This window comes from Neltuma alba, unplaced genomic scaffold (genome assembly GCF_004799145.2).
Source record: "Neltuma alba isolate B1F8T4 unplaced genomic scaffold, ASM479914v2 tig00003792_pilon, whole genome shotgun sequence".
Lineage (NCBI taxonomy): Eukaryota > Viridiplantae > Streptophyta > Magnoliopsida > Fabales > Fabaceae > Neltuma > Neltuma alba.
This window is the reverse complement of record NW_021633428.1, coordinates 77,660-105,391: the sequence shown is the minus strand read 5'-3', so window position 1 is coordinate 105,391 and position 27,732 is coordinate 77,660. Positions and strand designations below refer to the sequence as shown.

The 27,732-nt window shown below is 34.6% G+C and overlaps 4 protein-coding genes across 6 annotated transcripts; 2 read left to right on the top strand and 2 right to left on the bottom strand.

Moving 5' to 3' along the window:
• Positions 1–26: 26 nt before the first annotated feature.
• Positions 27–4,766, bottom strand: LOC114742511 (uncharacterized). Its single transcript, XM_028930754.1, has 4 exons — positions 3,395–4,766; positions 1,745–1,965; positions 1,425–1,648; positions 27–834 (listed from the first exon to the last, which is right to left on the bottom strand). Exons 1-4 carry the CDS (start codon positions 4,764–4,766, stop codon positions 27–29), a joined length of 2,625 nt encoding a protein of 874 aa, XP_028786587.1.
• Positions 4,767–12,475: 7,709 nt separating this feature from the next.
• LOC114742505 (aldehyde dehydrogenase family 3 member H1-like) lies at positions 12,476–15,955 on the top strand. Of its 3 annotated transcripts, none has more exons than XM_028930749.1 (12): positions 12,476–12,510; positions 12,691–12,764; positions 12,863–13,018; positions 13,131–13,374; positions 13,591–13,659; positions 13,764–13,860; positions 14,013–14,219; positions 14,385–14,500; positions 14,663–14,767; positions 14,847–15,019; positions 15,097–15,415; positions 15,593–15,955. In XM_028930749.1, the coding sequence occupies exons 2-12, from the start codon at positions 12,727–12,729 to the stop codon at positions 15,827–15,829; spliced, it is 1,761 nt and encodes a 586-aa protein (XP_028786582.1). In that variant the 5' UTR covers positions 12,476–12,510; positions 12,691–12,726; the 3' UTR covers positions 15,830–15,955. The 3 variants fall into 3 exon arrangements, with proteins under 3 accessions (XP_028786582.1, XP_028786583.1, XP_028786584.1); XM_028930750.1 differs by lacking the exon at positions 12,476–12,510 and adding an exon at positions 12,539–12,621; XM_028930751.1 differs by lacking the exon at positions 12,476–12,510 and having other exon boundaries at positions 12,673–12,764; positions 15,097–15,187; positions 15,266–15,415.
• A 2,055-nt stretch (positions 15,956–18,010) lies between these two features.
• Positions 18,011–21,504, top strand: LOC114742517 (aspartic proteinase Asp1-like). The gene is made up of 8 exons (XM_028930759.1): positions 18,011–18,539; positions 19,075–19,192; positions 19,292–19,515; positions 19,998–20,222; positions 20,319–20,457; positions 20,588–20,788; positions 20,879–20,951; positions 21,030–21,504. Exons 1-8 carry the CDS (start codon positions 18,328–18,330, stop codon positions 21,137–21,139), a joined length of 1,302 nt encoding a protein of 433 aa, XP_028786592.1. The 5' UTR covers positions 18,011–18,327; the 3' UTR covers positions 21,140–21,504.
• A 415-nt stretch (positions 21,505–21,919) lies between these two features.
• LOC114742504 (NAC domain-containing protein 2-like) lies at positions 21,920–23,396 on the bottom strand. The gene is made up of 3 exons (XM_028930748.1): positions 23,181–23,396; positions 22,643–22,917; positions 21,920–22,506 (listed from the first exon to the last, which is right to left on the bottom strand). Exons 1-3 carry the CDS (start codon positions 23,338–23,340, stop codon positions 22,033–22,035), a joined length of 909 nt encoding a protein of 302 aa, XP_028786581.1. The 5' UTR covers positions 23,341–23,396; the 3' UTR covers positions 21,920–22,032.
• Between the last annotated feature and the right edge of the window lie 4,336 nt (positions 23,397–27,732).

The window sequence follows — 27,732 nt, the reverse complement described above, 5'->3', positions numbered from 1 at the left end:
CACACACACACACACACACACTTCTGTCAAAATTCAAGCGTTCCCGGATAATGGGACGCAGCATTTGGTAGTCTAAGCAGCTCATAGGCTGTCAGATTTTCTAAACAATAGCTTCCTAATTCCTCAAAAATGCGAGATAAACCCACTTGTAAGCAACATGAAGCAGTGTCATTGACCTGTCTTATAACCTCTCGGTGTTTTGCCCTCTGTTCAACCATTCTTTTCCCTAATACTGTTAAACTCTCATCAAACCCCTCCAATAAAGGAACTTCAGCTTCTTCGCCATCCCTCAAGGCTGCCATAATAGGAGAAAAATTATGGTGAAAGCTCATGCGATTCTTCTTATGAAGGGTTTTAAGTCTGTCCTGGTAGTCCCTCAAGAGGTAATCCACTCCAGCTTTTTGTGCTTGTTCCTCTTTCTGCTTCTCATATAAATGGTTCAAGCTTGAGGCAAAATCAGAAAAGGCTTTCGAAACTCCCAGTTCTGAAATTGAGTCGATAGTACGGTACCAGTCATTGCATAAGTTGAAAATGGGAGGAGCTCCAATCCTGCTTGGAGAGAAAAGGGCAGTCCCATTTACAATTTCTTCAGGTTCTTGGAGCACACACCTTAGAAGCCACTCGTTCAAGTACTTCACAAAGTCCTTCTGTGTGTTGACAAGATTACTAAAGCATATACCCCAGTTCAAGATCATCCTTTCCAGTCTTAAAGTAGCCCCTGGGTTTGAACGATTCCTACTTGGATCTAAAATATGTACGTGACTTTTGGCCTTCGTGATGATTTGGAATTGTTTGAAGTGGCATGAACCCATATACTTCCACAATTTGATTAATCTATAAAACAACATTGAATAATCATATCAGGAAAAGAAAAAACCATGTAAATAGGTGTACGAATCTTCCTCCATACTATAATTCAGGTATTGAATCTTTACCTCAACCTCGTTTTGCAATCATTAATTTGACAAGTCCTAGAAACACCCGAATTCAAACTGTATTACCCACCTTTTATTCTAGATTCAAGTGTGCTTTGCTAGTAAACTATTATTTGGAATTAAAGATTACAGGGACAATCAAGGTCACAAAGACATAAAAAATTCGGAAGATACCCAGCAAACAAAAGGCAAATCCACCAAAGTAATATGCAAAATAGGCATATTAAATGAATAGAAATAAAACCAAAGCAAATGCATTGCAATGAACTGCCTAACATGCTGCCTCAAACAAGCATTGTGGAGGATAAAAGGACCCATCCCTAGTGTCTCATAGAAGTGTGTAGAGAGAGAGAGAGAGAGAGAGAGAGAGAATTAACATGTTCATGGCCAAGAGAAATCTTTCAACGAATTCATAGATAATTTCGACAGCATCGTATATTAATAGCATATGAATCCATATAAGATAATGAGAGAGAAAACCTATCATACCCTTCAATTAATTTATAGAGTTCAGGAAGCAACTTGTGATCTCTTAACTTGTCTATCGCTCTTGATACCACACAAATAGATGCAACAGCTATATTAATTTCAGATTGCATATGTCTGACAGAGGACCAGGCATCAGTGATCTTATCTGGTTCTGCACCATGACCATCCAGATCTCTGAGCCTCTTATATCTTTTCTCATAGAGAATCCGAAGTTTTTCTTCACCCTGCCATTTGAATTAATTAAACGGGGAAAAAAATTTTATTTTTTACACTATCAAAGAAGGAGGCATACAATTTTATACGTTTAAGAGATTTCTTACCACAACTTCCCTGTAAAGTCTTTTTCCCCACATATACAGCTGCTCCAAAATGGATGAAAGCTCAACAAACTTTGCAAAAACATGTCCTTGATTGTCTGTCTTGTTAGTACTGCACAGCAGCTGTCCTTTACGAGTTATTTGGTCTGACTGAATACGTGAAGGAGGGTGAAAACATTTCTGTACTGAAGGAAAAATCAGTCCCAGAACAGGAGAAGCAAAACCTGCAAAGGAGGACATAATTTGCTAAGTTTTAGTTGTAGCCTCAAGAGTGCCATTGCAGCCGCCTAAAGGTACGTACAAGAACAATGCAACTTAAAATTACTGCGTCTCATTTTGACATGAAAAATTACTGCTACCTGACAGAAATCCACAAAAATGCCAGACTATCTCATTAGTATTCACATCAGACTGACACACTGGACAAGAAGTTCTGATTCATGCATTACGATGTCCCTTATAATTCATTGTTGTGCATCAAGAGACAATTTTTGTATTGGTTCCCCCGAATGGCACATTTGATTTTCTATTAACAATACCCCAATTTATATGTTAATCAGATAGCATCTATTTATTAAGGATATATACAAGCTACAGTCAAAAGTCAAGCAAATCCTAACTGCTTCTCCTTCAGCAAACAGATCCTTGTGGAGCTAAAATGATGGAAAGGAGTAGGCAAAATTTGGGTTACTGGTGTAATTTAACAGGACACAAGAGGAAGTGCCTATTGGAATAATCATACACAATAGCTTAAAAATGAAACATTTACTTTGTTACGTAAGATTTTAAATTTTTAAATAATACAAGGGGAGATTTAAGCCGTCCATTCTTCTAGAAACCAAGACCACGCCATGTCTCCCACGTGAAATTGGGTTGGTGAGATATGCCAATTGCTATCGTAGCTGCTAGTAGAATGGACTGCTGAAATCTCACGTTGTATGATTCAAAAAACTGCCAAACAAAATGCCATGTTTAGTTTAAGCCAAAATGTTGCATTTCATTGTTCAAAGAACTGACAAGTCCAACTGATCTCAGTCAGATTGAACAAATGACCCAAGTTTTGCTTACTGCTTTCATCATTTCAGCTCCATGAATTTAGAGTTCCGGACTTTTCTTCCTTTCCTATATCTTCGTTTCCTTCCTTTTACTTTCATATCTGCTTTATTCTACACTTCGAATCACAAGATTGAATAATCAAATGCTCCTGTGCACATCATCTGTCATAACAAGTTAGAAACAGGCTTCATTTGGTTCGCAAAGGAAAAGGAATCAAAATTACCAAAAAGTGCAATATCTATTATAACCATGCAATCATTACTCAAATGTTTCTTAGATGTGAGTATTTTCTTTTAAAGCAAGGGTATTAGAGTCACTTTCTATCCATAAATTTACCTTCTCATTATATTCCCTTCTCTATTTCATTCCATTTAGCGTATCAAATGGGGCCTAATAGTGGGATCACATTTTATGGATATTTTTTGAAGTTTCTCTAAAGTATTCTCTAAAATAAGAAAAAGGAAGTCATAATACCATAGCATTCTTCACGGACATTTTGACATTTGAATAGAACAAAGACAGGAGGGGGAAAAAAAAAAGCATGTCGTATGTGACAAAAATGGATAAAATTAACATTATTACGCACAAATGTCCTACCCCTTAACCTGGTGCTCAAGGAGTGATACGGTAGCTTGCCCACCTCAATAATTGCTGAGAATTCTTTTCCAAAATTAAATAAATTTTCAAATTCGTCCTTTATATCCTGTATTGCTTCCTTAAGACCCACTCTACCACTACAAACTGGTGAGGAAACACAACTTGTTCCTAGAGATTTACTGCTTAGTACCATTGCTTCTTCTGCATCATAACTCTCACCTTCCATTATCCTAAGCTCCAAGTTCTTTGACGTGACTACTTCAGAATCAGCTTCAATCTCTTCCTCAGCGACATTGCAGCTATCTTTAGGTGCATTTTCTTCATCCATGAATGCATCTCTATCAGAACTCAACTGTGTTCCACATGAAGGTCCATCACCTGATTTGAGATTCGCTCTTTTCAACCCCTTCTCATCAAATCCTGCGTCCATTGAACCTTGTTCTGTTTCATCTTCTAAATCAGGAATTCCTTCTCGCTCCCTTACTTCTCTCACATCACAATCGCTACTATTGGTCCTAGTGTTATAGCTGGAACTAAAATGAAGATTTTTATAATGATTATCATCATTCAAGTTGAATAAATATGAGAAATCCCATGTAGAGACTTGAGGTGGGGGAGGAGTAGGAGAAGCAATGGGTGGGGGATTTTGATCAGTTACATGCCTATGGAACTTTGGAAAACTGGAGGGTATAGCCATAGAAATTGCCTCAGCGGGACAATGGAGATTCCTATCATCATAGTAGGAAAAACCCATTGAAGATCCAGGAAAGCCCTGATTTACAAGCTGAGGATACCTCTCACGACTTTGTGGATTTTCCCATCTATTGTTAAATGAAAATCTTTGATTATGTTTGATGTGCACAGTATCTTCATGCGACACGTCCACATGAGTGTGAGTGTTCTCCTGATAACTATGATGGGGAAGTCTTGAGGGCACACTCCATGATTGCCCATGAATCACCCCTGGCATCTCATGTTGTCTGGTTTCCACGAATTTTATACTCAGATTGGCTGCAGATGGGTCTTGATTCTCTGTAATAGGGAGTCTCGGTATTTCCATGTCACTGTGAATATGGTCAGTTAATGAATCCAAATTCACTACAGGGTCAGAGGATGGAAATTCCAGGTGAGAGGCTTCCTCAGATGGCTCACAATCAGAACCAGAATCCTGAGAATTGTCGTCTAAAATAAGTAACTCATCTTCCACATACTGGTTAAGAGCATTGCCTACGTCTAACAAGGATTCTAAATACATGACATAGGCTGAAACTAGGTCAAACTGACCATATGCAGCAGCTTTGATAAACTCTCTTCTCTCTCTACACATACTCACCAGAGGTGAAGTTTCAAGCTTTGACAACCCTTTGCCCATATCACTAGAAACCAAGAGATAACAGAAGCAAAATGAAAAACAACTGATGTCAATCCTGAATGAAACTGGGATTCAATCACCCAAACTAAAATGCCTAACTAATACCTCCAACTCCAGTGTGCCCCTCATTACTGTAACTACAAAACGTGCTGAGAAGAAGACGGTATGACCAATCATGAAATTCCGAAGGTTTGTCCAATGCTCCCAACTCTTCAGGAAAATAGAGAGATACTACTAACAGGAAAAAATCAGAATAGGAAGCACATATACATTAAACGCAGTGAGATTAATGCGAAGAATCACAGATACGCTCTTCAAGAGAAAGAGTATGTATAATTGATTAAAGGCAAACCAAAAAAGGAAACTTACAAGGAGATACTTGACCAGCAAAGATTCGTCAAATTTGACCGTTTAAGTGGCCGATAATACAGCCCCAAATCAGGCTGAAACAGGAAAGGTATAAATCCGGGGAATAGAGGAAATCTAGAATGAAGACCAAGAGATTTGGTTATTTCCATTATTTTGGTGTTGAAATGTTGAACTTGAAGTCGGTTTCGGAATTTTCGGGTGTGGAAAATCACTTTGGGCTTGTCGCTGGTTATCGGCGACTCAGAGATCTCCCAAAAACTACAACTTTCGTCTCGAATTCGGGAGAGCAACGAGCAACTTATAGCTTTGCCATCAGGCGCGAGATCCACGACTAGACGCGCCTTAGTCGTGTGGCAAGCACGCGACGCACACGTAAGAAGCTGGAAATGCGGCCCGCAACCTGCAGGTCGGGCTCCTCTTGTGGATAGGATTCAGTCAAACCCGAGCCCCGCAAGACTGGGTTGACCACTTGGCCTGCTAAGCCACATTCTCTTCAATTATTTTTTGCACTTTTAAAACAGATGTTTTTAAATTTGGAAATTGAACTACAAACTTTTATTAACTAAATTTTAATTATTTTTATATTTTCATGTGACTATATGATTAAGTTAATTTCAAAACCTACAAATATAAACACATAATTTATTGGGAAGGAACTTGAAAATATCAAAAGACCAAAAAAAAAAAAAAAGAAGCTGAGAGTTGCCAATCATTCACAATTGTTGTGTTGGTGTCGAATGCATTTCAATGTTTTAACAAATAATAAAGTCAATTTTGTAAGTTATTCACAACTTTTGCATAAATATTAACTATATTTCATTAGTTGTTAATAGCTTTTGTTTATTGCTTTTAATTAAATTTAACTAATATTTTTTGGACAAGAAAAAACCTTAACTAATGTTTTAATGCAGATAAATAAATGTAAATCACGATCCAGGATCCAAAGAAACCTTTTCCTTTTTCTTCACATTTTCCACAGCTCTCCAGAGTCCAAACGTTAGTTTCTTCTCTTACCTCTGTCATGATTTTCAAACTCATCCTATATATAAGCTTGTTCATAGCTACTCTTCCAAATTCAAAATCCTCCATTATTATTTCCAACGGCTTACCGTACTTTTCCATTTCCACCCTCTTCTCTCCATCGTCATCTTCAACCCATCTCATTCTGTTCATCATCGACTTGTCGCCATTGTTAGAGACAAAGAGGTAAATAGGCTTCCTTTTCCGACTGTTTCCATTTGATTCCAACTTAATTTATTGTCCTTTTCTTGCTGGCTGCTGCATTTCTCTCTTCTTGGTGAAACACATTGCAGGGTGGCTTTGATATTAATGAAAATTGGATTGTCTTGTTCGGACTGTCGGCTCGGATTTGTCTCCTAGCCTTATAAACTTTGTTGTTTAACTGTTTATCAGCTTCAGGCTCTCTTTTTTCTCCCATTGGCTGGACAACCACGTATCTAAAAACTTAATTGTTAATAGAATACAACAGCATTGTATGATCTATGTAACTGATCATATCTAATGAGATAAGACTTGTTATTGTTGTTACTGCTAAACCTAGATATACTTCTACTAGAAGCAATCCAGCAGCTAAACATGAGCATCCAATGAAAATTCAAAACTTGACTCGCCATATTGTGAAGAACTAGTTTTTTTTGTTAGACTGAACTCACTAGTCTCTAACTCTTTTTTATTTTGGGAAAACCATTTTGAAAATACATAATAGAACAAAGTTACAAGAGCTAATGTTGCTAAAAAAATAAATTTAAGTGATTTAAAGAAGAGGGAAAAAAAGCATAGGTATCAGATTAAAAATAAAAATAAAAAATATGAAGGGAAAATGACAGATAAAGAAGCTCTAAAATGTGAAATGTCAATTTGGGAAGCTAAAAAAATGTAATTACCCATAGGGAAGTCCTTCCCAAATTGGAATTTTGAAATTCAGTGAAATGACAAAAATGCCCTTTGTTCTTTTTTTTTTTTTTTAAAAAACCCAGCCCCTCACTGGTGGCCGACGACCGGCGACCACCGCCGCCGACCGCCTCTGGCCACCAGCGCCGGCCACCGGTGTGGTGACTGCCGGTGAAGGATTTTTGTGACAAGATTTTTTTTTTTTGGAATAGGATAATATTGGTTCAAAGTGGCGAGGGTGGGATTTGATCCCACAACCCCTTGGCCACTTGGACCAACAAAAAGATGGCCATTAGGCCATCAAAAATTTCTTAACCTTATAATGCAAACAAAAATATAAGTTAACTCTTTTACTGTGACTCCAGCTCGTGACAACAATTTATCTGAGGATGACAAGTCTTAATTGAGAAATAACAAGTCTAAATTTGATATTAACAAAGCAACTTTTCCTTATACATAACAAATAGCAGCATGTGCATTAATTAAAAATGATCATAATTTATTTAAAAATAACACGTCTTTGTTGAAAAATAACAACAATTTATTCGGTATTTCTTGTTATGTATAAGGAAAAGTTGTCTTGTTAATATCAAATTTAGACTTGTTATTTCTCAATTAAGACTTGTCATCCTCAGATAAATTGTTGTCACGAGCTGGAGTCACAGTAAAAGAGTTAACTTATATTTTTGCTTGTATTATAAGGTTAAGAAATCTTTGATAGCCCAATGGTCATCTTCCCTTTTGTTGGTCCAAGTGGCCAAGGGGTTGTGGGATCAAATCCCACCCGCGTCACTTTGAACCAATATTATCCCATTCAAAAAAAAAAATCTTGTCACAAAAATCCTTTACCGGCAGCCACCACACCGGTGGCCAGAGGCGGTCGGCGGTCATCAGAGGCCAGTCGCCGGCGGTGGTCACCGTCGCAGGCCACCGGTGAGGGGCTGGGTTTCTTTTTAAAAAAAAAAAAAAGAACAAAGGGCATTTTTGTCATTTCACTAAATTTTAAATTTTCAATTTGGGAAGGACTTCCCTATGGGTAATTACATTTCCTTAACTTCCCAAATTGGCATTTCACATTTTGAAGCTTCTTTATCTGTCATTTTCCCAAATATGAATACCTTCAACATGGTTTTCTCTTATTTCCCGGGAAAAAAGCAAACATTATGGAAATTGGATTCTAGCAAGATGCGGCTTGGGACCAGCAAGGGCCAGACAGGCATAAAGTTAGAGGGATCAACATATTCAAACTAAGTTGCGGAGGAAACGGATTAATAACAGGAAAATTTGGTAAAAAAATTTTGTTTGGAAACTTAATTAGCTAAAAAAAATATAAATTTGATTGTGTACAACTTTTCTTCTGTTATGTATAATATATCTTACAATGTGTGCAAAGAACTTCCATATTGATGGTTGTTGTATATTATTGATGATATATTGCATATAATGTAAGAAAAGTTGCATTTATGGATCATAGTTACACTCGCTTAAATTTAGATCTCTTTCACTAATTAAGTTTTCAAACAAAAATTTTTAACCAAATTTTTCTTAATAATAAGAGTAACATAACCATTAGGGTCTCGGGGGCATTAATTTACCTGGCAGATGTATGAGTTCCCTACAATATTTTTATATGACGTTAGATTTCAAATACGGATAAATTAATTTGAAAAAAAATAAGAAGTAAAAAAATAAAATAAATTAATATATTATATTTAAAATTAAATCCAAGCTCAAAATAGAAATCATCTCCTCCTTATCCTGTGTCGTGTTCCTAGAAGTCCTTCTCAACGCCCATAACCACAAGAATTCAACCCCAATTCTTCGGCACCCCACCTGAGATCGCTTTTGGCAGTTAGAGGGAGTTTCTCCGTTTCATACAATTTTTTAAAAATATTTTTAATATTTGTTAATATTCAAATCTGTGCCTAAAAAAATTAAAACAATCACCTTATTCTTTTTTCTTTTTAATATTTAGAAAAACAAATGGAATTCACAAGTCCCCAGCCATCAACATCTTCCCTTTCTGTTGAGATGGGAAAAGATCCGAATCCCACTTTTCATATGTTTTGGATATGGTCGATAATATGGGTTAAACTCTTGAAATCAACCTGCTAACTCCTTATAAGACGGCGAGTTAGATTGAAGAAAATAAAGATCATTTTGATATGTTTTTTTAGCACGCATCCGTCAACCTATAACCCACCACGACTAGCTTGCTAGCCTTTTTTTTAAATTTTTTTTACAATTTATATTTTTATTTTAATAAGAAAATTTTTTATCAATTTTACGTAATTTATATATAATTTTATATTTTGTTAGAGACTTTGATTCTAAATTTGATTTCTTATTTTTTTATTGTTTTACAATTTTTATACTAATAAAATAAATATTAATAATAAATTATATGTTAATTTTTAAGTATAATTTAATTATATAATTATATAAAAATATAAAAATAAGAAGAATTTGGTCTATAAAAATTTATAATTTAATTTACAAAAATTTAAATATATATGCAAAAAAAAACTTTAAAAATAGATAAAAGTTGACCTGTCAACCCGCCAACTCACTCCTTAATGGGACGAGCCCACTATGAGCTAACTCATAACTTGTAGGTCAACCCGTTTTACCGCGTCTAGCTATTGAGAGATTGCAGTAATAGTGGTTACATGAAATTTCATTCAATTTTCAGAAGTATTGATCCTCTTAATTTAGCTATAGCAAATTTGTTATTTTTTTAGTTCCATAAAAAATAAATAAATTTTAGGAAAAATGACATAAAAAGTTGAAATTATAATATTTCAATTCAAATGCCCAAGATATCAAAATTTCACAGGAGAAAATGGAACCTAATCTGATAATTTTACAAATATAGTTAAATGACTAAAACGTCCTTATATCAGATTTTTTTAAAAAAAATATATATCAAACTTGTTATCGCTAGTACATTTCTTGTCATTAGTTGTTCAACACTTGTTATTGTAAATTCATAACTTATTAATAAGTAACTTGTCATTGCTGATACATTTTTTGTTCAATACTTGTCACTACCAATTCACAATTTGTTAATGAACTTTTTGATACAAATGCATTTTTGTCATTTAATTACATTTGTAAAATACCAGATTAGGCATGACTTTCTCTTTTAAAAATTTGAAGTGTCTAAATTGGAATGTTGTAATTTTTTAATTTCTTTTTACGCCATTTTCCCTAAATTCTATTAAATTTATCATTTGTGGATCACTAAATTTATTGTAACTTTAATATAGTATCTGTGATTAAACCTTTGGGACTTTAACGGGCCATGCCATCTATTAATCCAACAAGGAATAAGAGGTATTTAAGTGGAAACCAAACTATAATTTTAAAAGTATTTTTATGATATGCGAAATAAATATATGTAAGAGTTTGTCTCGTTTTACGAAAAAAACACTTTTAATAGTTATCAAACACCCCTTACAAACCAAATCACCACCCTCTTAGTCCTTTTCTTTCTTTTCTTCTCAAAATTTTTTCTCCATTTTTAGATGAAATAAAATAAAAAAATACTCATATTTACTATGTCTTAAATAGAATTAATACACATATGTAGCAAAAAAAGGGATGGTTGATATGTGATATTTTACAAAATCATTATTAAAATTTTTTATACTACATGTGAGGATTGTTCAGATTAACTCTCAACAAGTTTAAATTTATTTGCTTCTATTTTAATAATAATATTTTTAAAGAAATATTATATTTGAACCATTTTTTAATTTAAAAGTGGAAAAGAAATTCTAAGAGGATCTAATCTGGCAAAAAAAAATGATACTTCTTCTTATTTTTAATATAAAAACTAATTTGACACTTAATTTAATCCTAAATATAAGATTATAATCTATTTTATCTCCCATGTTTGTTCATTTTTTTAAAATAGTTCTTATAATGGTTGCACATGTTAAAGGTTCTATCAAATAATAGTTTTACCTATTACACATAATTAGTAATAATATTTTAGTAAAGATAAAACTTATTTATTACAAATAATTAACTTAACTATTTTTTTAATATATTTAAATTAATTAACTAGCTCTTATATGTATACATAGACCCAAAAATAGGGTAAAATATAATGTTAGTCCTCTAATTTTTCACAAGGTTTTAATTTAGTTTTTTTAACTTTTAAAAATATACTTTTAATCTTTTAATTTTAAAATTATTGCCAAATATGATTATATTAAGATCTTGAGTGTTGATAAAATATTCTCAAATACTAAGGTATTAAGTTTATTTTTCAAAATAACTATGATTGTTACAAAAAGTATCATTTAAGAATAATAATTTTAAGGTTAAAGAATTAAAAATATACTTTTTAAAATGGGTTAAAGTGCATCCACCATCTCAAAATATTTTCTCAAGTACATTTAAAACCCTGAAATATTTTGTGATACATCTACTATACCGAAGTGTTTTTTAGGTGCGTTTAGCACTTTAAAATATTTTTTGTCTTAATGCCAGATGCACCAAAAAATATTTTTGACTGATAGATGCATATTAAAAAATGCTTTACAATATTAGATGCATTAAAAAATATTTTCTGGTACTGAATATATCTGAAAAAATATTTCATATTACATCATAAAATATTTTAAATTACTGGATGTAATGAAAAAAATATTCTCAGATGCAGTGAACCTTTTTAAAACTAAGAGAACAAATGGAATCCTCGTTGAAAAAGAAAGAACCAGATGTATTATGACTGTTCATTTTCATTCACACCACAGAACTCTTGGACAGTGGCCACAAAGCCCCACCCACGATGGATTTGATGTCGAAGTTTCGTCGTTGAGGGGAGACGCATGGGGAGAAAGATGGTGGTGATATTCTCGTGTCCACGTTCAGATATGGGGCCACTTGCCCGCTTACTGCTTTTCCAGGCTCGTACTCGTAGCTTTTGTCTTGCCCGGAAATGGTACTCAAATAATTGACTTCTCTGCTTCTCAAATCCCTCCACATGTTCCCTCTTCACTTTCCCATCTCCTCATGCCACCTTTCGGTTCCGTATTGCTTTTTTATTTTAAGATAAAAATGATATTAGCAAATAACATATTCTAAAAAAAAAAGTTCTGGCTCATCTGGGGGATTAATAAAACTGTAACAAATTCAGTACTTTACTCAGCTTCCTACTTATCAGAACTCTCTCTCTCTCTCTCTCTGCGTACCTTTTCTTGTGCATATGGGGCTCTTAATAAGAGTATACTTGTTATTTAAAAATCCAAAAAAATACTTTTAAAATGTTTTTATGTAAATCAAATAAAATTTTTCTTATATATTTATTTTGTATGGTGTGAACCATGATTTGGTTTTATGTAAAAGTGTGAAGGAAAATCCTAATTTGAAACAGTTTTTGAACTTATGAAGCACGCGGCTTGAAACTCGTAATAATCACAGTTCCGACCAGGACATTTCACTTCACCATGAGGTGACTCTTCGATAATCTCTATTTTTATATGAAAACATAAACGTTTATCTCGCCGGTTGTGCTGTTCATGTTCAATACGGGGCCACGGTAAGCGAGTTCTCTCTGTGTTCGGTATTGCCATTCAAATTTTCATGGCTCAGAAATCATATTACTTACATCTTCCCTTCACTTGTCTTCTAGGCCACCACCACCACCGTAGTTCTGTTGTATTCGACCATGGACAGCCTCTCTCTTCCGTCGTTCTTATCTGGAAGGTATGTTTTATTCCTTCTCTCTCCTTTTTTTTTTTTTTTAATTTAGTGCTCAATTTTTTAATTTTCACAGTTGTTGAGTTGCTTGAACTTGTTTGCAGAAACTGCAAATTTTACGGTCACAGCAATTTTTGCGTGCTGAGAAACAGTCCTGCCCCAGTCGGTAGCAGAGCCTTCTTTCCCCAACGTTTGAACAGCAAGAGCTTTCAGAAGCAAATTTACTTCAACCACCGTTGTGTTCGTTTCTCTCCATTCTCGTAAACCCCCCCTCTCTCTCTCTATACACACACACACACACATATATATATATGTTTTTCATATCTCTGGAGCTTCAAGTTTGGTTCTCTTGTGATGTTTTATCTTGTGAAGGTGTTCAGCGACTCTATCAGTAATCCCAGAAGTGGAAGAGAAGCAAGTATTTGATGGAGAGACAGCTAATTTACTGGTTAAAGAGCTCAGAAAAAACTTCAATTCTGGAAGGACAAAGAGCTATGAATGGCGGATTTCGCAGTTGGAGAGCATAGCCAAGATGCTAGAAGAAAAGGAGGAGGACATTATTGAAGCGCTTCAAAAAGACCTTGCTAAGCCTGCATTTGAAGCATTCATATCTGAGGTCAACATTTTTTTTGTGTTTTTGCTTCTTTCTATGCTTCAGAGATATATGACTCTTCTTGTCATCACCTTACCCTTTATGCATGTGCAATATATTCATGATCAGAGAAGAGGTATACACACACAGAGGAGGGATGGGCCTGGCTCATTATGACAGGATAATATGCTATTTACACTAATATAGAATATCCTAATATCATCACACTATCTAATGCAGGTTTCCCAGGCAAAATCTGCATGTAGCGAGGCAATTCAAGAACTAAAGCATTGGATGAAGCCTGAAAAGGTAATTGTCATGGCTCATAAATAACAGTGAAAACAAGTTCTAAGTTAAAATGGCTTAATGTTTATCAGTTCAGGTTACCACTTTCTTTGTTCTGTTCCTTTCAGGTGAACACTTCAATTACAACATACCCATCATCAGCAGAGATCGTTTCAGAACCATTAGGAGTTGTATTGGTCATCTCAACCTGGAACTTTCCCTTCTGTATGTAGTAAAAACATCAAAGATACTATTTTTCTTACACATCTCACACATTAAAACGCATACTCATATCTGAGAAAAACCTCTGCCATATTCATGATTTTACACCATTTTATTTTTGAAATCCTTCTAAAATTGAGTTATCCCATCTTCAGTGCTATCAATGGATCCTGTAATCGGGGCTGTTTCAGCTGGAAATGCAGTTGTTCTGAAACCATCAGAAATCTCTCCAGCTACATCATCACTTCTTGCAAATCTTCTCAAAGATTATCTTGATAACTCTGCCATAAGAGTTGTGGAAGGAGCTGTTCCTGAAACAACTGCATTATTGGAGCAGAAGTGGGACAAGATACTTTACACAGGTGGCTTTTTGTCTTCACTCTTCTCTTCAACATGTCATATATAGGAATATCCCTATCAAATCCGGGAATACCAAACAGATTTATCAGTATTTACATGTGTTTTATATAAGATAAGACATTTATCTCATAACTTTTTTTCTTTGTGCTCTGATGGTTCTAATACAGGTAGTGCCAGGGTCGGTCGCATTGTCATGTCTGCTGCTGCAAAACACCTTACACCAGTGATTCTGGAACTCGGAGGAAAATGCCCAGCTGTTGTTGATTCCAATATAAACTTACAAGTAATGTTATATTTAAATCATGAAATCAAAATACTATAAAATTTGGTGCATCTGCATAAATGTTCAACAAATGTCAAAACACAAATGGGGGGTTTTTTTTTTTTTGTTGGGGGAGGTGCTTGTGTTTCTGAGAGTAGCAATATTGATCATTGAAAATTTCAGGTTGCTGCAAGAAGGATAATTGCTGGTAAGTGGGCATGTAATGCAGGGCAAGCGTGTATTTCTGTTGATTACATTATCACTAAAAAGGAATTTGCTCCAACACTGGTAAGAATTTCTTAATGATGCATGATGCCCCTCTTCAATTCATATATAGCGTTCTTGATCAATTCTCAGTAATCAACAGATAAATGCTCTAAAAGATGAATTGGAGCGATGTTTTGGGAAAAATCCAATTGAATCAAAAGACATGTCACGGATTGTGAGTCCATCGCAGTTTGCGCGCCTGGTAAAGCTTTTGGAAGAAGATCAAGTAGCTGATAAAATTGTCCTAGGAGGCCAGAAGGATGAGAGCAAACTGTGAGTATAGAACCATTTATTTCCCTTTTGTACTAGAACTATAGAACCATAACATTTATTTTCCATTTCTGTTGCAGAAAGATTGCTCCAACCATTTTATTGGATGTTCCAGATGACTCTACAGTAATGCAAGAGGAAATATTTGGACCCATAATGCCAATCCTCACTGTGAGTTATAGGAAAATAGTATTCAGGACCTGCCCACATGAATTTATGTGGATTGATCTCTTCACTTCTGTTTTTCAGGTTGAAAACTGGGAGGATAGCTTTGATATAATTAGATCAAAGCCAAAACCTCTTGCTGCATATCTCTTCACAAACGATGAGCAACTGAAGAAGGACTATGTGCAGAACATATCTTCCGGAGGAATGCTCATCAATGACACTATTTTACATGTAACCATTCTCCTCTTATGAATTGTTTTTCTCCTTTGAAGAGCTCTTAATCCTACTAAATATAGAAACTTGCCCTTATTACCTGATATGCAAGTCCCTTAAAGAAAATATCCCAGTTTTAAACGTGACAGAGTCAGATGTTATTTATGTAGAGTGAGATTGATAATGTGGATGCAGGTTGCAACGCGAGGATTGCCATTTGGAGGAGTGGAAGAGAGTGGGATGGGATCATACCATGGAAAATTCTCTTTTGATGGATTCAGCCATAAAAAGTCAGTATTGTATAGAAGTTTTGATGCAGATTCAACTGTACGGTATCCTCCATATACGCCTCAGAAGGAAAGATTGTTGAAGGCACTTATCAGTGGGAACATTTTTCAAATAATTCTCTCTCTAATTGCGTGGTCTAAATAAATTATGATTCACCCACTCACTTGTAGTTGTAGAAATGACATTTATATGATCGATGAGTTCAAGCCCTGGCATGGTTTATAAATAAGGCTTGTCTTAATACTTCATGCGTTGTGTTCTCTGTCATTATGATTCTGCAACTGCGACAGTGACACTTACATTTTTACTAGAGATTGATGTTCAAAGGCATTTTATCTAAACAAAAAGGCTAAAAAAGGCATGATGGGATATGAGAAAACAACCAAAACTTTGCATTTACTTGAGGGTAATATATACAAGCAAGGGAACATAAAGACAAGCAGTGGGGCCTAAAAGAAAAGGCAAAGCGGTTGTAATTTGATAATATCTCAGTTTAAAATAAATAAAACTCAAACATCTTTCACTGGTTTCACTTTTGCCCTTTGATTTAAGTTTGAAAATTATTTTGGAATAATTAAGAAAATGCTCCTCCAGTCCTTATTGTAGGACCGGGAGTTGATATTAATCCTATATGTAAGATTTATTTTATATACTTACTTTTTTTTTTTTCAAATTAATCATATTTATATTTTTCAACATAATCAAGTAGGAGAGGAAGAGAGGGAATTAAAAAAAATAGTTAAGGTGTTTTAGAAAAAAGAATATCATATTAAATATTTAATATTTTTAATCTATTCAAATTAGTTAATTAGGTCTTAAATTTAAGATAAGAGGAATATATTAATACAGTAGTCTAGTACTACTGATCAAAAGAAAACATGTTATTTGATACCCTGCCCCGGGGGGGTGGTGTGGAAAACAAATAAGGGGGTTCACAGACTGGGCGGAGGGCATAAAAAAAATCAGTGTCAAATTTTAAATAAAATTTAAAAAATTTGGAAACATAATATAAAATATTTATAACAATCATAAAATTGTGTTACTGTAATATGTTATAAAAAATATATAAAATTATGGTTATTTGAATAAGTTTTTCCTTATATATATATATATATATATATAATATTTTAACTACAGAATCATACATTTTAATATTTATTAACATACTCCTCCAGGTTTATGTTACAATGCTACTTACAAATTTACTTTCTATGAGTAATTATTAGCTTCTTTGAGGCCACGAGTTTCTCACTCTCAATTCATGCTTCTGTTAACTTTGGTGGGTCTTGATCCTCTTAGTTCAGAGATAATAAATATGAAGTAATTCTACTTAATCTGTGATTTGAAAAATAACATAATCTCTTGGCCCAAAAAAAAAAAAGAAAAGAAAAATAAATTACGCAGTCTTTTTTTTTTGCCATCAAAATAAATAGCACAATCTATTACTCTGTGAATTCTATATTTATATTATTAAAACATCTTGGAAGCTGCTACTTATGGCTGTCTTCATCTACGATCTACCCTTCCATTCCAAATTAATTGGTACTTTGAAACTGCAATTCTGGCCCGAAAAAGAGCAATTGCAAGGAAAACGAAAACATCTACAATTACGAAAGGCTAGTATATTGCTGTTCAGGCCGAAGAAAGTTGTAGTTCTCTGAACCAAACAAATATATGTGCATGTAAACACAAAAAAAAAAAAAAGGAAGGAAAAATTGGTGAAAAGTTTCTATTTCAAAATTTTATTTAGAAGAATGATATCTGGAAAAAAGAATTTTAAACCAATATTTCCAAAAGTATATACGTTATATTTTTTTATAAAAGACAATTTTATTAAAACTTGGGTAAAATGATACATAAAAAAAAAAAAAAAACCTTCAACAATTAACGGAAAGAAACTGTGAAGCTCAGTGGTAAAATGTAGCATAAAAAACAAAGTAAAAACAGAGAGGCAGCAACATTTCATTTTTTTTTATAAATAAATGAAATCGCAATATTTTAATTAAAAGATTGTTATAACATTAAATATCTAAAATAAAATATTATTTACATATAAAATGTAACTGTAAAATAAACTATTGAAAAAGATACTTTTCTTCGTCTGATCAGATTCTTTAAATCATCAGTGCATGACAAAACACAAAAAGTCAGGCAAAAATCTGTAGAAGCTTCGCCGAAATTCCCAGTTAGTAGTGTTTCTTAGCAGTGTAGCAGTACTATCCCCAGCCACACCCCCCCACGTGGGCCACCTACATTGGTGCCTGCACAATTCCTTCAGATAAAATAATGAAAAATATATGACGAACGATTCGCGCGAGAGAGGCAAAGTATAAGAACAAATGACATTCCATGTTTGAAGAAATCCCAATTCTAAAGATGAGGTTTTGTGCTTCTTTAATCCCAAACCCAAATGAAAGGGAAAAGCTTTTAGCAGAAATTTGACTCCAACAAGCAATACCCATGAATCCTTTCTTGTCAACTCTCTCAAGAAATTAACCACAACACGTTCACTGGGATGTTATAATCAAACCTGTCTCCCTTTTTTCTTTCATGCGTTTTATCAAACACGTGTGTTGCCTCCCGCAGTCCTTGCAATCTCAAGATATTGATATTTTGAAACAGAGAAGAAGTGGATTGAAGTGATGAAGATTGGGAAGGTAGAATTGCTGGTGTTTACTGTGCTGCTGTTGAACTTGTCAGCTTCTTCTGCTTGGTTTGGGAATAAAAATAAATACAGAAGTGCAAGGAATTCCGCTTTCCCCGGTGAAGCGACGTCGTCGTCTTCATCATCGGCCCTAAATCGTGGTGGGTCCTCCATTGTTTTTCAAGTTCATGGCAACGTTTATCCTGTTGGGTAAGTACTTCTCCTCTTTGTTTCTGCCTTCATCATCTTCTGGGCTATAAAACTCTGATTGTTCAAAAATATAATATTGTGGCGTACACATATGATGCTTATAATTTGATACTTCGAATTACATGTAAAAAAAAAAAAAATCTTTTCATGCTTGTTATTATCTTGTTGTATTCTGTCTCATCATGATCAGGGGTTGTTAACTGCCAGGTTGCTTCTTGCTTGTGCCATTTGCTAAATAATGCTTTGGCCCCTCGGCCATTTAAAAAAAAAAAGCCTAGAATCTCAATGAGACGGCAAAAGCCTACCGCTTTTTGTTTTCCTTCTATATCCTCTTAGTTTTAAATCCTTGTGAATTATGTTGATGTGGTGGATGGTAACCAAATAGAAGCAGTGACGTAAATGTAAGTACTAAACAGGGCATGCATCTATTCTTTTTTCTTGTAGTTTGGGTTTCTTCCCTCCCTCGTGCAAGTTGCGAATCATTGAATCAAGAAATTATCGATCACTATCTCACCGTTATTCTCATCATTTGCAGGTTTTACAACGTTACTCTCAACATCGGCCAGCCACCGAGACCCTATTTTCTTGATCTTGACACGGGTAGTGACCTCACATGGCTTCAATGTGATGCACCTTGCACCCATTGCTCTGAGGTATTTATCAATAACGATATCAAGAAGATTCTTATTAGTTGTTTTCTTTAATGTCAGCGAATGAGACTGAACAAGTCATCTTTGTTGGTTGTTTTTCAGACACCCCATCCGCTTTACTCGCCAAGCAATGACTTAGTGCCTTGTGATGATCCCCTCTGCGTATCCTTACATCAGAGCAGCCGCTACAACTGTGATTATCCAGATCAATGTCACTATGAAATTGTGTATGCAGATCAATATTCAACCCTTGGAGTTCTTCTCAAGGATGTCTATCATCTCAACTTTACAAATGGAAACCAACTTAAAGTTCGAATGGGACTTGGGTTAGTTACTCTGCAAGCTTACTATACCTCAATCTCTTTCATTTCCAAGTTGTCTTCTGTTAGCAATATCTTGAGATAGACTTCTCCGTAGAAAGTTTCAGTTTTTAATTCTCGGGACTAGCTTACGTGTTTATTGCAATCTAAGTATCAATCAGGACAATAATTATTCACAGAAGAGAAAATAATTCAAGCTAAAATACATGATCGTTAAAAGTATAAACCTTTTGGGGTATCCACTGTAAGAGCTGGTACGTACACATTTAATGTTGCTTTGTCTACCGCATGGATTACTCTTCGTTGTACAATAAAGCCTTTGTAAGTCCTTGCTGTCGTTACCACTTTATCATGTTTCTCTGTATGGAATACAACAGGAAGATATTCAGGATTGATTTGATCCTTGCTGTAATGAAAATCCAGCAGTGTAGTAACTAATTCATGCATGTGATCTCTAATTCACCCCTTTGCTGGCTTTTCTTTTTCAGATGCGGATATGATCAAGTCTTTCCTGCTTATTCTTACCACGCCGTTGATGGAGTACTTGGCCTTGGCAGAGGAAGAGCCAGTTTGATATCTCAGCTTAGCAGTCAGGGTTTGCTACGGAATGTAGTTGGACACTGTTTAAGCTCATACGGAGGAGGATATATGTTCTTCGGAGATGTTTCTGAATCTTCTCGAGTGACTTGGACTCCTATGTCTTCCGGAGATTCGTAAGTAGGCAAGCCACATTTTACATCTTCCTCATGTACTTTCATCATACTTGATCCTTTATTCTCATTCCTGTACGTGTTTGTAATTTGTGTCAGTAAACATTACTCTGCTGGGGGAGCTGAACTCCTTTTTGGAGGGAAGGCGACTGGGGTTGGAAATCTCCTCGCGATATTTGACACTGGAAGCTCTTACACTTACTTCAACTTCCATGCTTACCAAGCTCTAATCTCTTGGGTTAGTTTTATGCATTTCTCTCTACACTCCCCAGTTAATTAGGCTTAAGCTTGAGGCTACTTATGCAGAGTTCATCATGAAGAATCAAATATGTTGGGCTACTTAAAGATGACTGTTTCTTCAATTTCAGTTAAAGAAGGAATTACATGGAAAACACTTGTATGAAGCGCCTGATGACCAGACTGTGCCTATCTGTTGGCATGGTAGAAGACCTTTCAGAAGCATAAATGAAGTCAGGAAATATTTCAAGCCTCTGGCTCTGAGTTTCACCACTGGTAGAAGGTCCAGAGCCGTATTTGAAATCCCTCCTGAAGCTTACTTGATAATATCAGTGAGTCCAGACTTAACCACTATCTTTCTAAGACATTCTTGCTATATATCACGTGGGTTATTCTTTAATGCTGGCAATTTATTCTTCCAGAACCTGGGAAATGTGTGCTTGGGCATTCTAAACGGCTCTGAAGTTGGCATGGGGGATGTGAACCTAATTGGAGGTATGTTCTTGTCTATATTTTCTTCTTAGCAGCTTTTTGTTATAACTCCGTTATAAAGTGATCTCCTTGTTTATGCAGACATATCCATGCTGGACAAATTGATGGTATACGACAATGAGAAGCAGTTGATTGGTTGGTCAACAGCAAATTGTGACCGTGCTCCAAAATCCAGACATTTCAGCGTATGATCGTAATAGCTACGTTGTCCCTTCGTAGTTACCTCTGGGATCATAACGAGAGCAGAATTCTGCTGTCTATACCAGTATAACTGTATCTTCTGCAATATTTATATACATATATGGTTATGGAGATAGCTCTCTGTACATTTGTATTGTAAGATAAATATTGAAAAGCTCTCTGGCTATCCTGATCATGATATGATGATTATGGCATATTCCCTTGTGACTGCCGTGTAATTAATGCTCATGTTACACTAGTTTGACTCGCTGTGAGGATTTGTTGCAAGTAGGTGCTGTTTTTCAAAATGTTTTGAGCATTTTACATGATGAAATCTCCTCCTCTTGATATTCCTTCATCTTAATTTTGCCAATAATGTGATTTGGTTCAAAGAAGAATCTTTCGTTTTCAGAAATGTCAAAAGTGGACAGCTCAACAATTTGTCTTAATCTTCCCAATTTGGGATCTTTTCATCATCAGGCACTGTAGATTTAACCTGCCCATCGATGATGCTCAAAGGGTGAAAGTCACATTGCTTAGGAAAGTAGAAATTTACAGCTAAGCGTTTTCCATTCCATTGACGAATAAAGTTATATACTACAATTACAATTACAAACTCGTGAAAAAAAATTCTGCCACAGTTCCCGTGGAACAAGAATTTCCTACTGACTCCTTACATATTAACAATATAGTGCTTTTCTTCGATAAACAAAGAAATAAACCCAAATGGGTCTTTAGCATCAGTTAACTGTGTAAAATACTAATGAAACTCATCAAATCATAAGAGTCCGTTCTGATGAGCTTTTACATAATATTTACACAATCAGCATATTTCTATCGTTCGAATCTAATTCTCTTTCCTCGAATGAATTGAATCAAGTGGGACCCATCCTTCTCGTGCTGCTCAGAATGGCTTCTGCAGAAACATGAACATGTCCTGCAATGGCGAGAGCTGGTTCAATTGGTACTGTACGGAAGAGGCGAAGGGATCTTCTCCCGAGAGGTTATTCATATTATTAATCACGTAATTCAATTCAAAATCAATCCCATCATCTTCTCCGAGCCCTAGCTCGTTCCACTTGGCCTCGCTCTGTACCTCCTTCTCGCACGTGACGTCCGGCGAAACCACGTGCTCCGAGCAGCTCGAGTCCGTGTGCAGCCTCGGCACCGAGTCTGACGTGTCCATATAGAATTGGTCACCTATGAACGCCGTTGTTGCCGCCGGTGCCTGCACCTTACTGTGGTCGTACGGTTTGATTTCCGGTTTGGTCTCATGGTCATGGAATTCCGATAAATTGCCCGCTTTCTGATCCATCACATTGTATTTCTCAATCGTGCCTTTCTTGTTGTAAATTCGGCATAACACCCAATCATCAAGCTGTCGTAACATCAAAAAACGAAATAATCTCAGTTCATATATTTCCAAAACTATATTGGAGCACTCAGTTTAATTTGATATGAGAAAACATCATTATTTTCCAAAAGAGAAAAGGAGTTGGCAATTAGGTAGGTACCCTTAGGTTCTTTTTCTTGCCGGCGGATCTGTCGACGTTAGCGAGGCGATATTCATGCATGATCCAATTCGTTTTGATGCCACTGGGGGCCTTACCCGCGTAGAATACGAGTGCCTTTTTAATTCCCAGTGGCTTCGGCTTACCAATCGGCTTGTCGGCTCCAGTTGCTTTCCAATACCCACTCCCAGCCGCCCGGTTCGGCCTCGAACCGTTCGGGTATTTTCGGTCCCTCGGTGAAAAGAAGTACCATTCCTTCTCGCCGTAAAGTGCCATTTCTGTTCATACAATCAACAGATTTCCCATTTTAATCATTTAAGATCAATAAATTAAACATCATAATATAAATACTTCGAAATCTATTTCTCCATCGTAAAGTTGCTCTGGTTCGCTAATTCCGAATCACAAAGATCCGGAGCGAAATCTGAAGCCATCTGAGAAAAAATATCCCTAACTAGAAACTGCTCTGTTTTGTGAAGCTTTAGTGAGAAAGGTGAAATGAAGAGAAAAAGCGGGAGGTGAGAGAGAAGGAGTTAAGTACCAGGAAGTTGCCATGGATCAAACTTGTAGAGATCGATCTCTTTGATAATGGGAACAGCAATGGACTGAGCGGCACATTTCCTACAGAGATAGTGATTCACCAGCTCCTCGTCCGTTGGGTGGAATCTGAACCCAGGCGGTAACTCCAATTCACCATTCATTCTTCTTCTTCTTCTTCACTGTAAGCTAGCTAAGCCTCAGTTCTTCTTCTCTTGTTCCTCTGGTTCCCCTCCTTCTCGCTAAAATTCCACTGCGTCTTGAAACACAAAACTCCCGGGCGAGTTGGTGTTTTATAGCGGAAATTCCACAAAAAACAACATAAATAAAATAAATAAAAGATAAAAGATAAAGGGCTTAATTTGGCACGTGGTAGAGGGGAGGTGTATCTAGAACTAGAGGTAATTGGGGGGGTGGGGGGCGCGTGCGAGCTGTGTGCTTAAATGAAGGTTGACCGCAGCCATACGTGGCAGGTGATGAGTGGGTGGGGAACACGTGTGGGTGGCCCACACAGGTCATCGCTTACGTCATTCGCCCTATGTTTTTTCCACCATGTCGGCGGCTCTGTGGGGATTGCAACCTCACCATGTTCTTACGGACACCCAATCGTCTTGTGCCGCGTGGAAAACGGTGGAATTGGTCCCACATTTGGTCAACAGAGAGCACAGAGTCTGCGATACTTTGAGCTGCACATGATCGTAATTACATTTTTAATCAATTACTACTTTCAATTTTTAATATAAAGATTAGTTACTAAGTTGAGTAGATTAAAAAAATTAATTAAATTAATTATTTGTAATGAATATATATATTTTAAAATTCTTACTTAAGAGTGTATATGGATCAGATTGGACCGAGTTTGTTATCAACATGAATTTTGGTCCAGTAAAGAACTTGGGCTGAAAAAGACAGCCTGAGTCTAGTCCAGTCTAATACCAACCGAAAGTCGAGTTGGACTGGACTTGGTCCTCTGGACTTGGTCCTCTGGACTGTCTAGACCAATCCAGGCAGTCCAGGACCTAAATTTAATTTTTTTAAAAAAAAAATCTTCAGTAGGAGGCAAGATTGTAACTTGTTGTATAAAATTTTGCACATATTTTAATCCAAAGTTCATCAAATTTGATCACTCCCTTTTAATTTCCCAATAATGTCATGTTTTATTAATTAATCCTGATTAATATAGATCTTATATTGTAGAAAATATATACACATACTCATTACTTAGAAAGTTAATAGATAAATCTTGATTATTTGAATAGACAAAAAACTTATATAGGAAAGTTAAATCAAATTAAAATTATATAAATAATAATTAAAAAAACAAAGCTAGACTGGACTTGACCAACTGGGTTGAGGGGCCAGTCCCTAATCCAGTCCAGCTTGATGATACCAGTCCAATCCTGTCTGGTCCAGTCTTGCTTCGGGCCAATTTTTTCTGGACTAGATTGAACTAGGTTTGTTCGGGTTGGACAAGACCATGCCGGACCACTGGGTTTTTGCACAGCCATATTCTTACTATTCAAGTGTATTAGTTAGAACTACCATTATTACAAAGATCATCTTTAAAAAAAAATGAATGAATGAATATGAAAAATAAAATGGATTGGGTTTTTATATTTATAACTAAAATAAAAGTTAAATGAGTTATTATATTAAGGAATGGAGATAGTATTTCTTTTATTGATATTTTGCAGCAGACTTAAATAGTGGAATTTTTTTAAATTTTTGTTAAAGAATGCGCTTCCCTATGGGTTATGTTTGTCTTTCTCTCATTAACTACTTAATATTTTAGTTAAAATACTAAAATATCTTTGTGGACCCTAATATCTTATTCTAAATGCATAACTATAAAATAATAATTATCACTGCAGACAAATAAAATGTTCATAAAACATTTGAGCGATTAATAGGAAAAACCTTTTGTCTTACTGTTGATCTGATCAAGACGACTCCCTCAATAATTCTAAGTAAAATATATTAAAATTTTACATTTAGAATTAAAATAAATACTGTGAAAGAATGCTTGGGTAGTGTGTATAAGGAGTGCCATATGACTAATTAAGCACGATGATATAATCAATATTGATGACCCGTTCTAATTTTCTAAAATTCGCATGCTGTGTGTGTGTGTGTGTGTGTGTGTGTGTGTGTGTGTGTGGGTGTGACTGCGTAGATAGATTTAATTTTGTTCATTGAATTCATGAGTTTCTTTCAGTCCAAAAAAAAAAAAATAGAATTCATGAGTTTCTTGCCCTGCAAGGAGGCTGACCAGAGAAGAAGAATAATCAACAATACCCGAGGACGTCAAATTATTTATTAGTCTTCATATATATATATATATATATATAAATAGATATAGATATATATAGATATATGCACACAGTCACATCACATGCGTTCACGTTCAGTTCATGACTTTTTTGTTCGGTTATGGATTATTTTGCCGAGAATCAAAGTATACGTGCTTAGTATAAGACCTGACCAAGTGAAAGGACTAAAAAAATTAAATAAATTATTTCATTATAATATATTTTATGTGATTTTTTAAATATTTTTATATATTATTAAATTATATATCAATTTATAAGTTAAAAAATTAATTTTAAAATATAAATATATTAAACTAATTTATTTATCTTATTTAATATTTTTAAAATAATTTATGGGGTCTTACGTTAAGAAACGAGATAGTATACTGCATAAAAAAAAAACATGTCCTGAGTATTTTGCAAGTAGTGCGCGCGTCCACATATATGTGTCTATATACACACACATATATACTCTTTTGATCTTTAATATAAGACCTATTTAATTAATTTGATTAGATTAAGAAAGTTAGTTGATTATAAAAAATATGACATGCTTTTTCTAAAACACCATAATCATCTTTGATATCCTCTCTCCCTCTTTTACTTGATTATAGTTGAGGGAGTATTTATAAGGATAATTTAAAAAAAATTGATAAATTTGATAAATATGTATTATATTTAGAACCAAAATCAACTCAACAATTATGTCTTATATTAAGAACTGGATGAGTAATATGTATGGCGTCCAAATGGGAAAAGAAAATTTCTATTAATTAACATAAATTATATAAATACTTTACCAAAAAAAATAAATTATATAAATAAAGCTGGCTTTAAATATTGATTATTTGTTATTGATTATGTGATCAATATAATTAATTGATATTGCATTGGATAAATAATATAAGACTTGTTCCAATAAAACCTCTTCATGATTTATAATAAATATTTTACATGGCGAGTTATAAAAAATGTCAACCGTCTTATAAAAAGAAGATATAATTTATATATTTTAAAAAATACCCTTCACGCAATCAACCGCATTTAATTTCACTGAATTATCATCTTTTGACTTCTAGCTCTGGATAAAACAGGCTTTCAATCTATTGCGTGGAAGGAATATTACTTAATAGAGGATAATGATTCTAATTAAAAAATTTTTTTGGAATGCTCTAAATTATTTTTCTTTTCCAAAACATGAAGGTTATTAGTTAATTTAAATCATTTGGTTGCGTCGAACTTTTTTGGCCAAAATTTTGTTGTGTTAATTTATTACTATCTCTTGTCCTTAATATAAGATTTCGTTTAACTTTTATTTTGATCCTAAATACAAAACATCAATTTACTTTATCCCTCATATTTATCTATTTTCTTCAAAATAGTCTTTCTAATAATAGTGGTTCTAACCAATAAACTTGATTAGTAAGGATATTTTTTTAAAAATAATACATATTTATTATAAATAATTAACTTAATTTATTTTTTTAATTTATTTAAATTAATCAACTAGTTCTTATATTTAAAACTGAAGGTAAGAATAATATCAGTATTATTCCAATAAAAAAATCCTACATATCTCGTCCGCCTAACCTAACCACGTGAGTAAAAGAGACCATACCTTTTATGTGTATAGTCAAAAACATGTGATCGTCTCCTCATCGACTTAATAAAAGTCGGGGCATGGATCATTGGAAAAATCAAAAAGTTGCTTGTGATTTGAGTAATTGTTTATTGCTTTTAGTGGATCCATTCTCTTTCAATATTTTATTTTGAAATGGGTGAATATGACTGGTTCTTCTGACCCAACTCGATGGGAAATTTGATATGTGAACTAAAATAAAGTTTTAAAGAAAACAAAGCAAAAAATGAATTTTTGCATATAAAATATTATGTACACTGTCATTATCAAATATAAGTTACCTTTTTTTTTTATCAACAAAAATTAGTCCAGTTGGTAAAGAGCTAGCTTATGATCTAAAAGTTGGTGAGGCATGTTCTGACTCTTATGAACCTCTAAAAATCCAATTTACCTAAAATTTTTCTGTATAAAATAAAGCTACTTTTTTATACAAAAATATAAGTCACTTGTAACTACCAGGAGGGTCTAATTAAAAAAAAAAAAAACTAGTCATTCACACTATAACAAACTAAAATTTGAATTTTCACTAAAAAAAAATGTTCATATTCAAGGCTTAATAGTTCTATAAAACCATCAAATGCTTTGTGAAGAAATCCAGAGCACCCCTT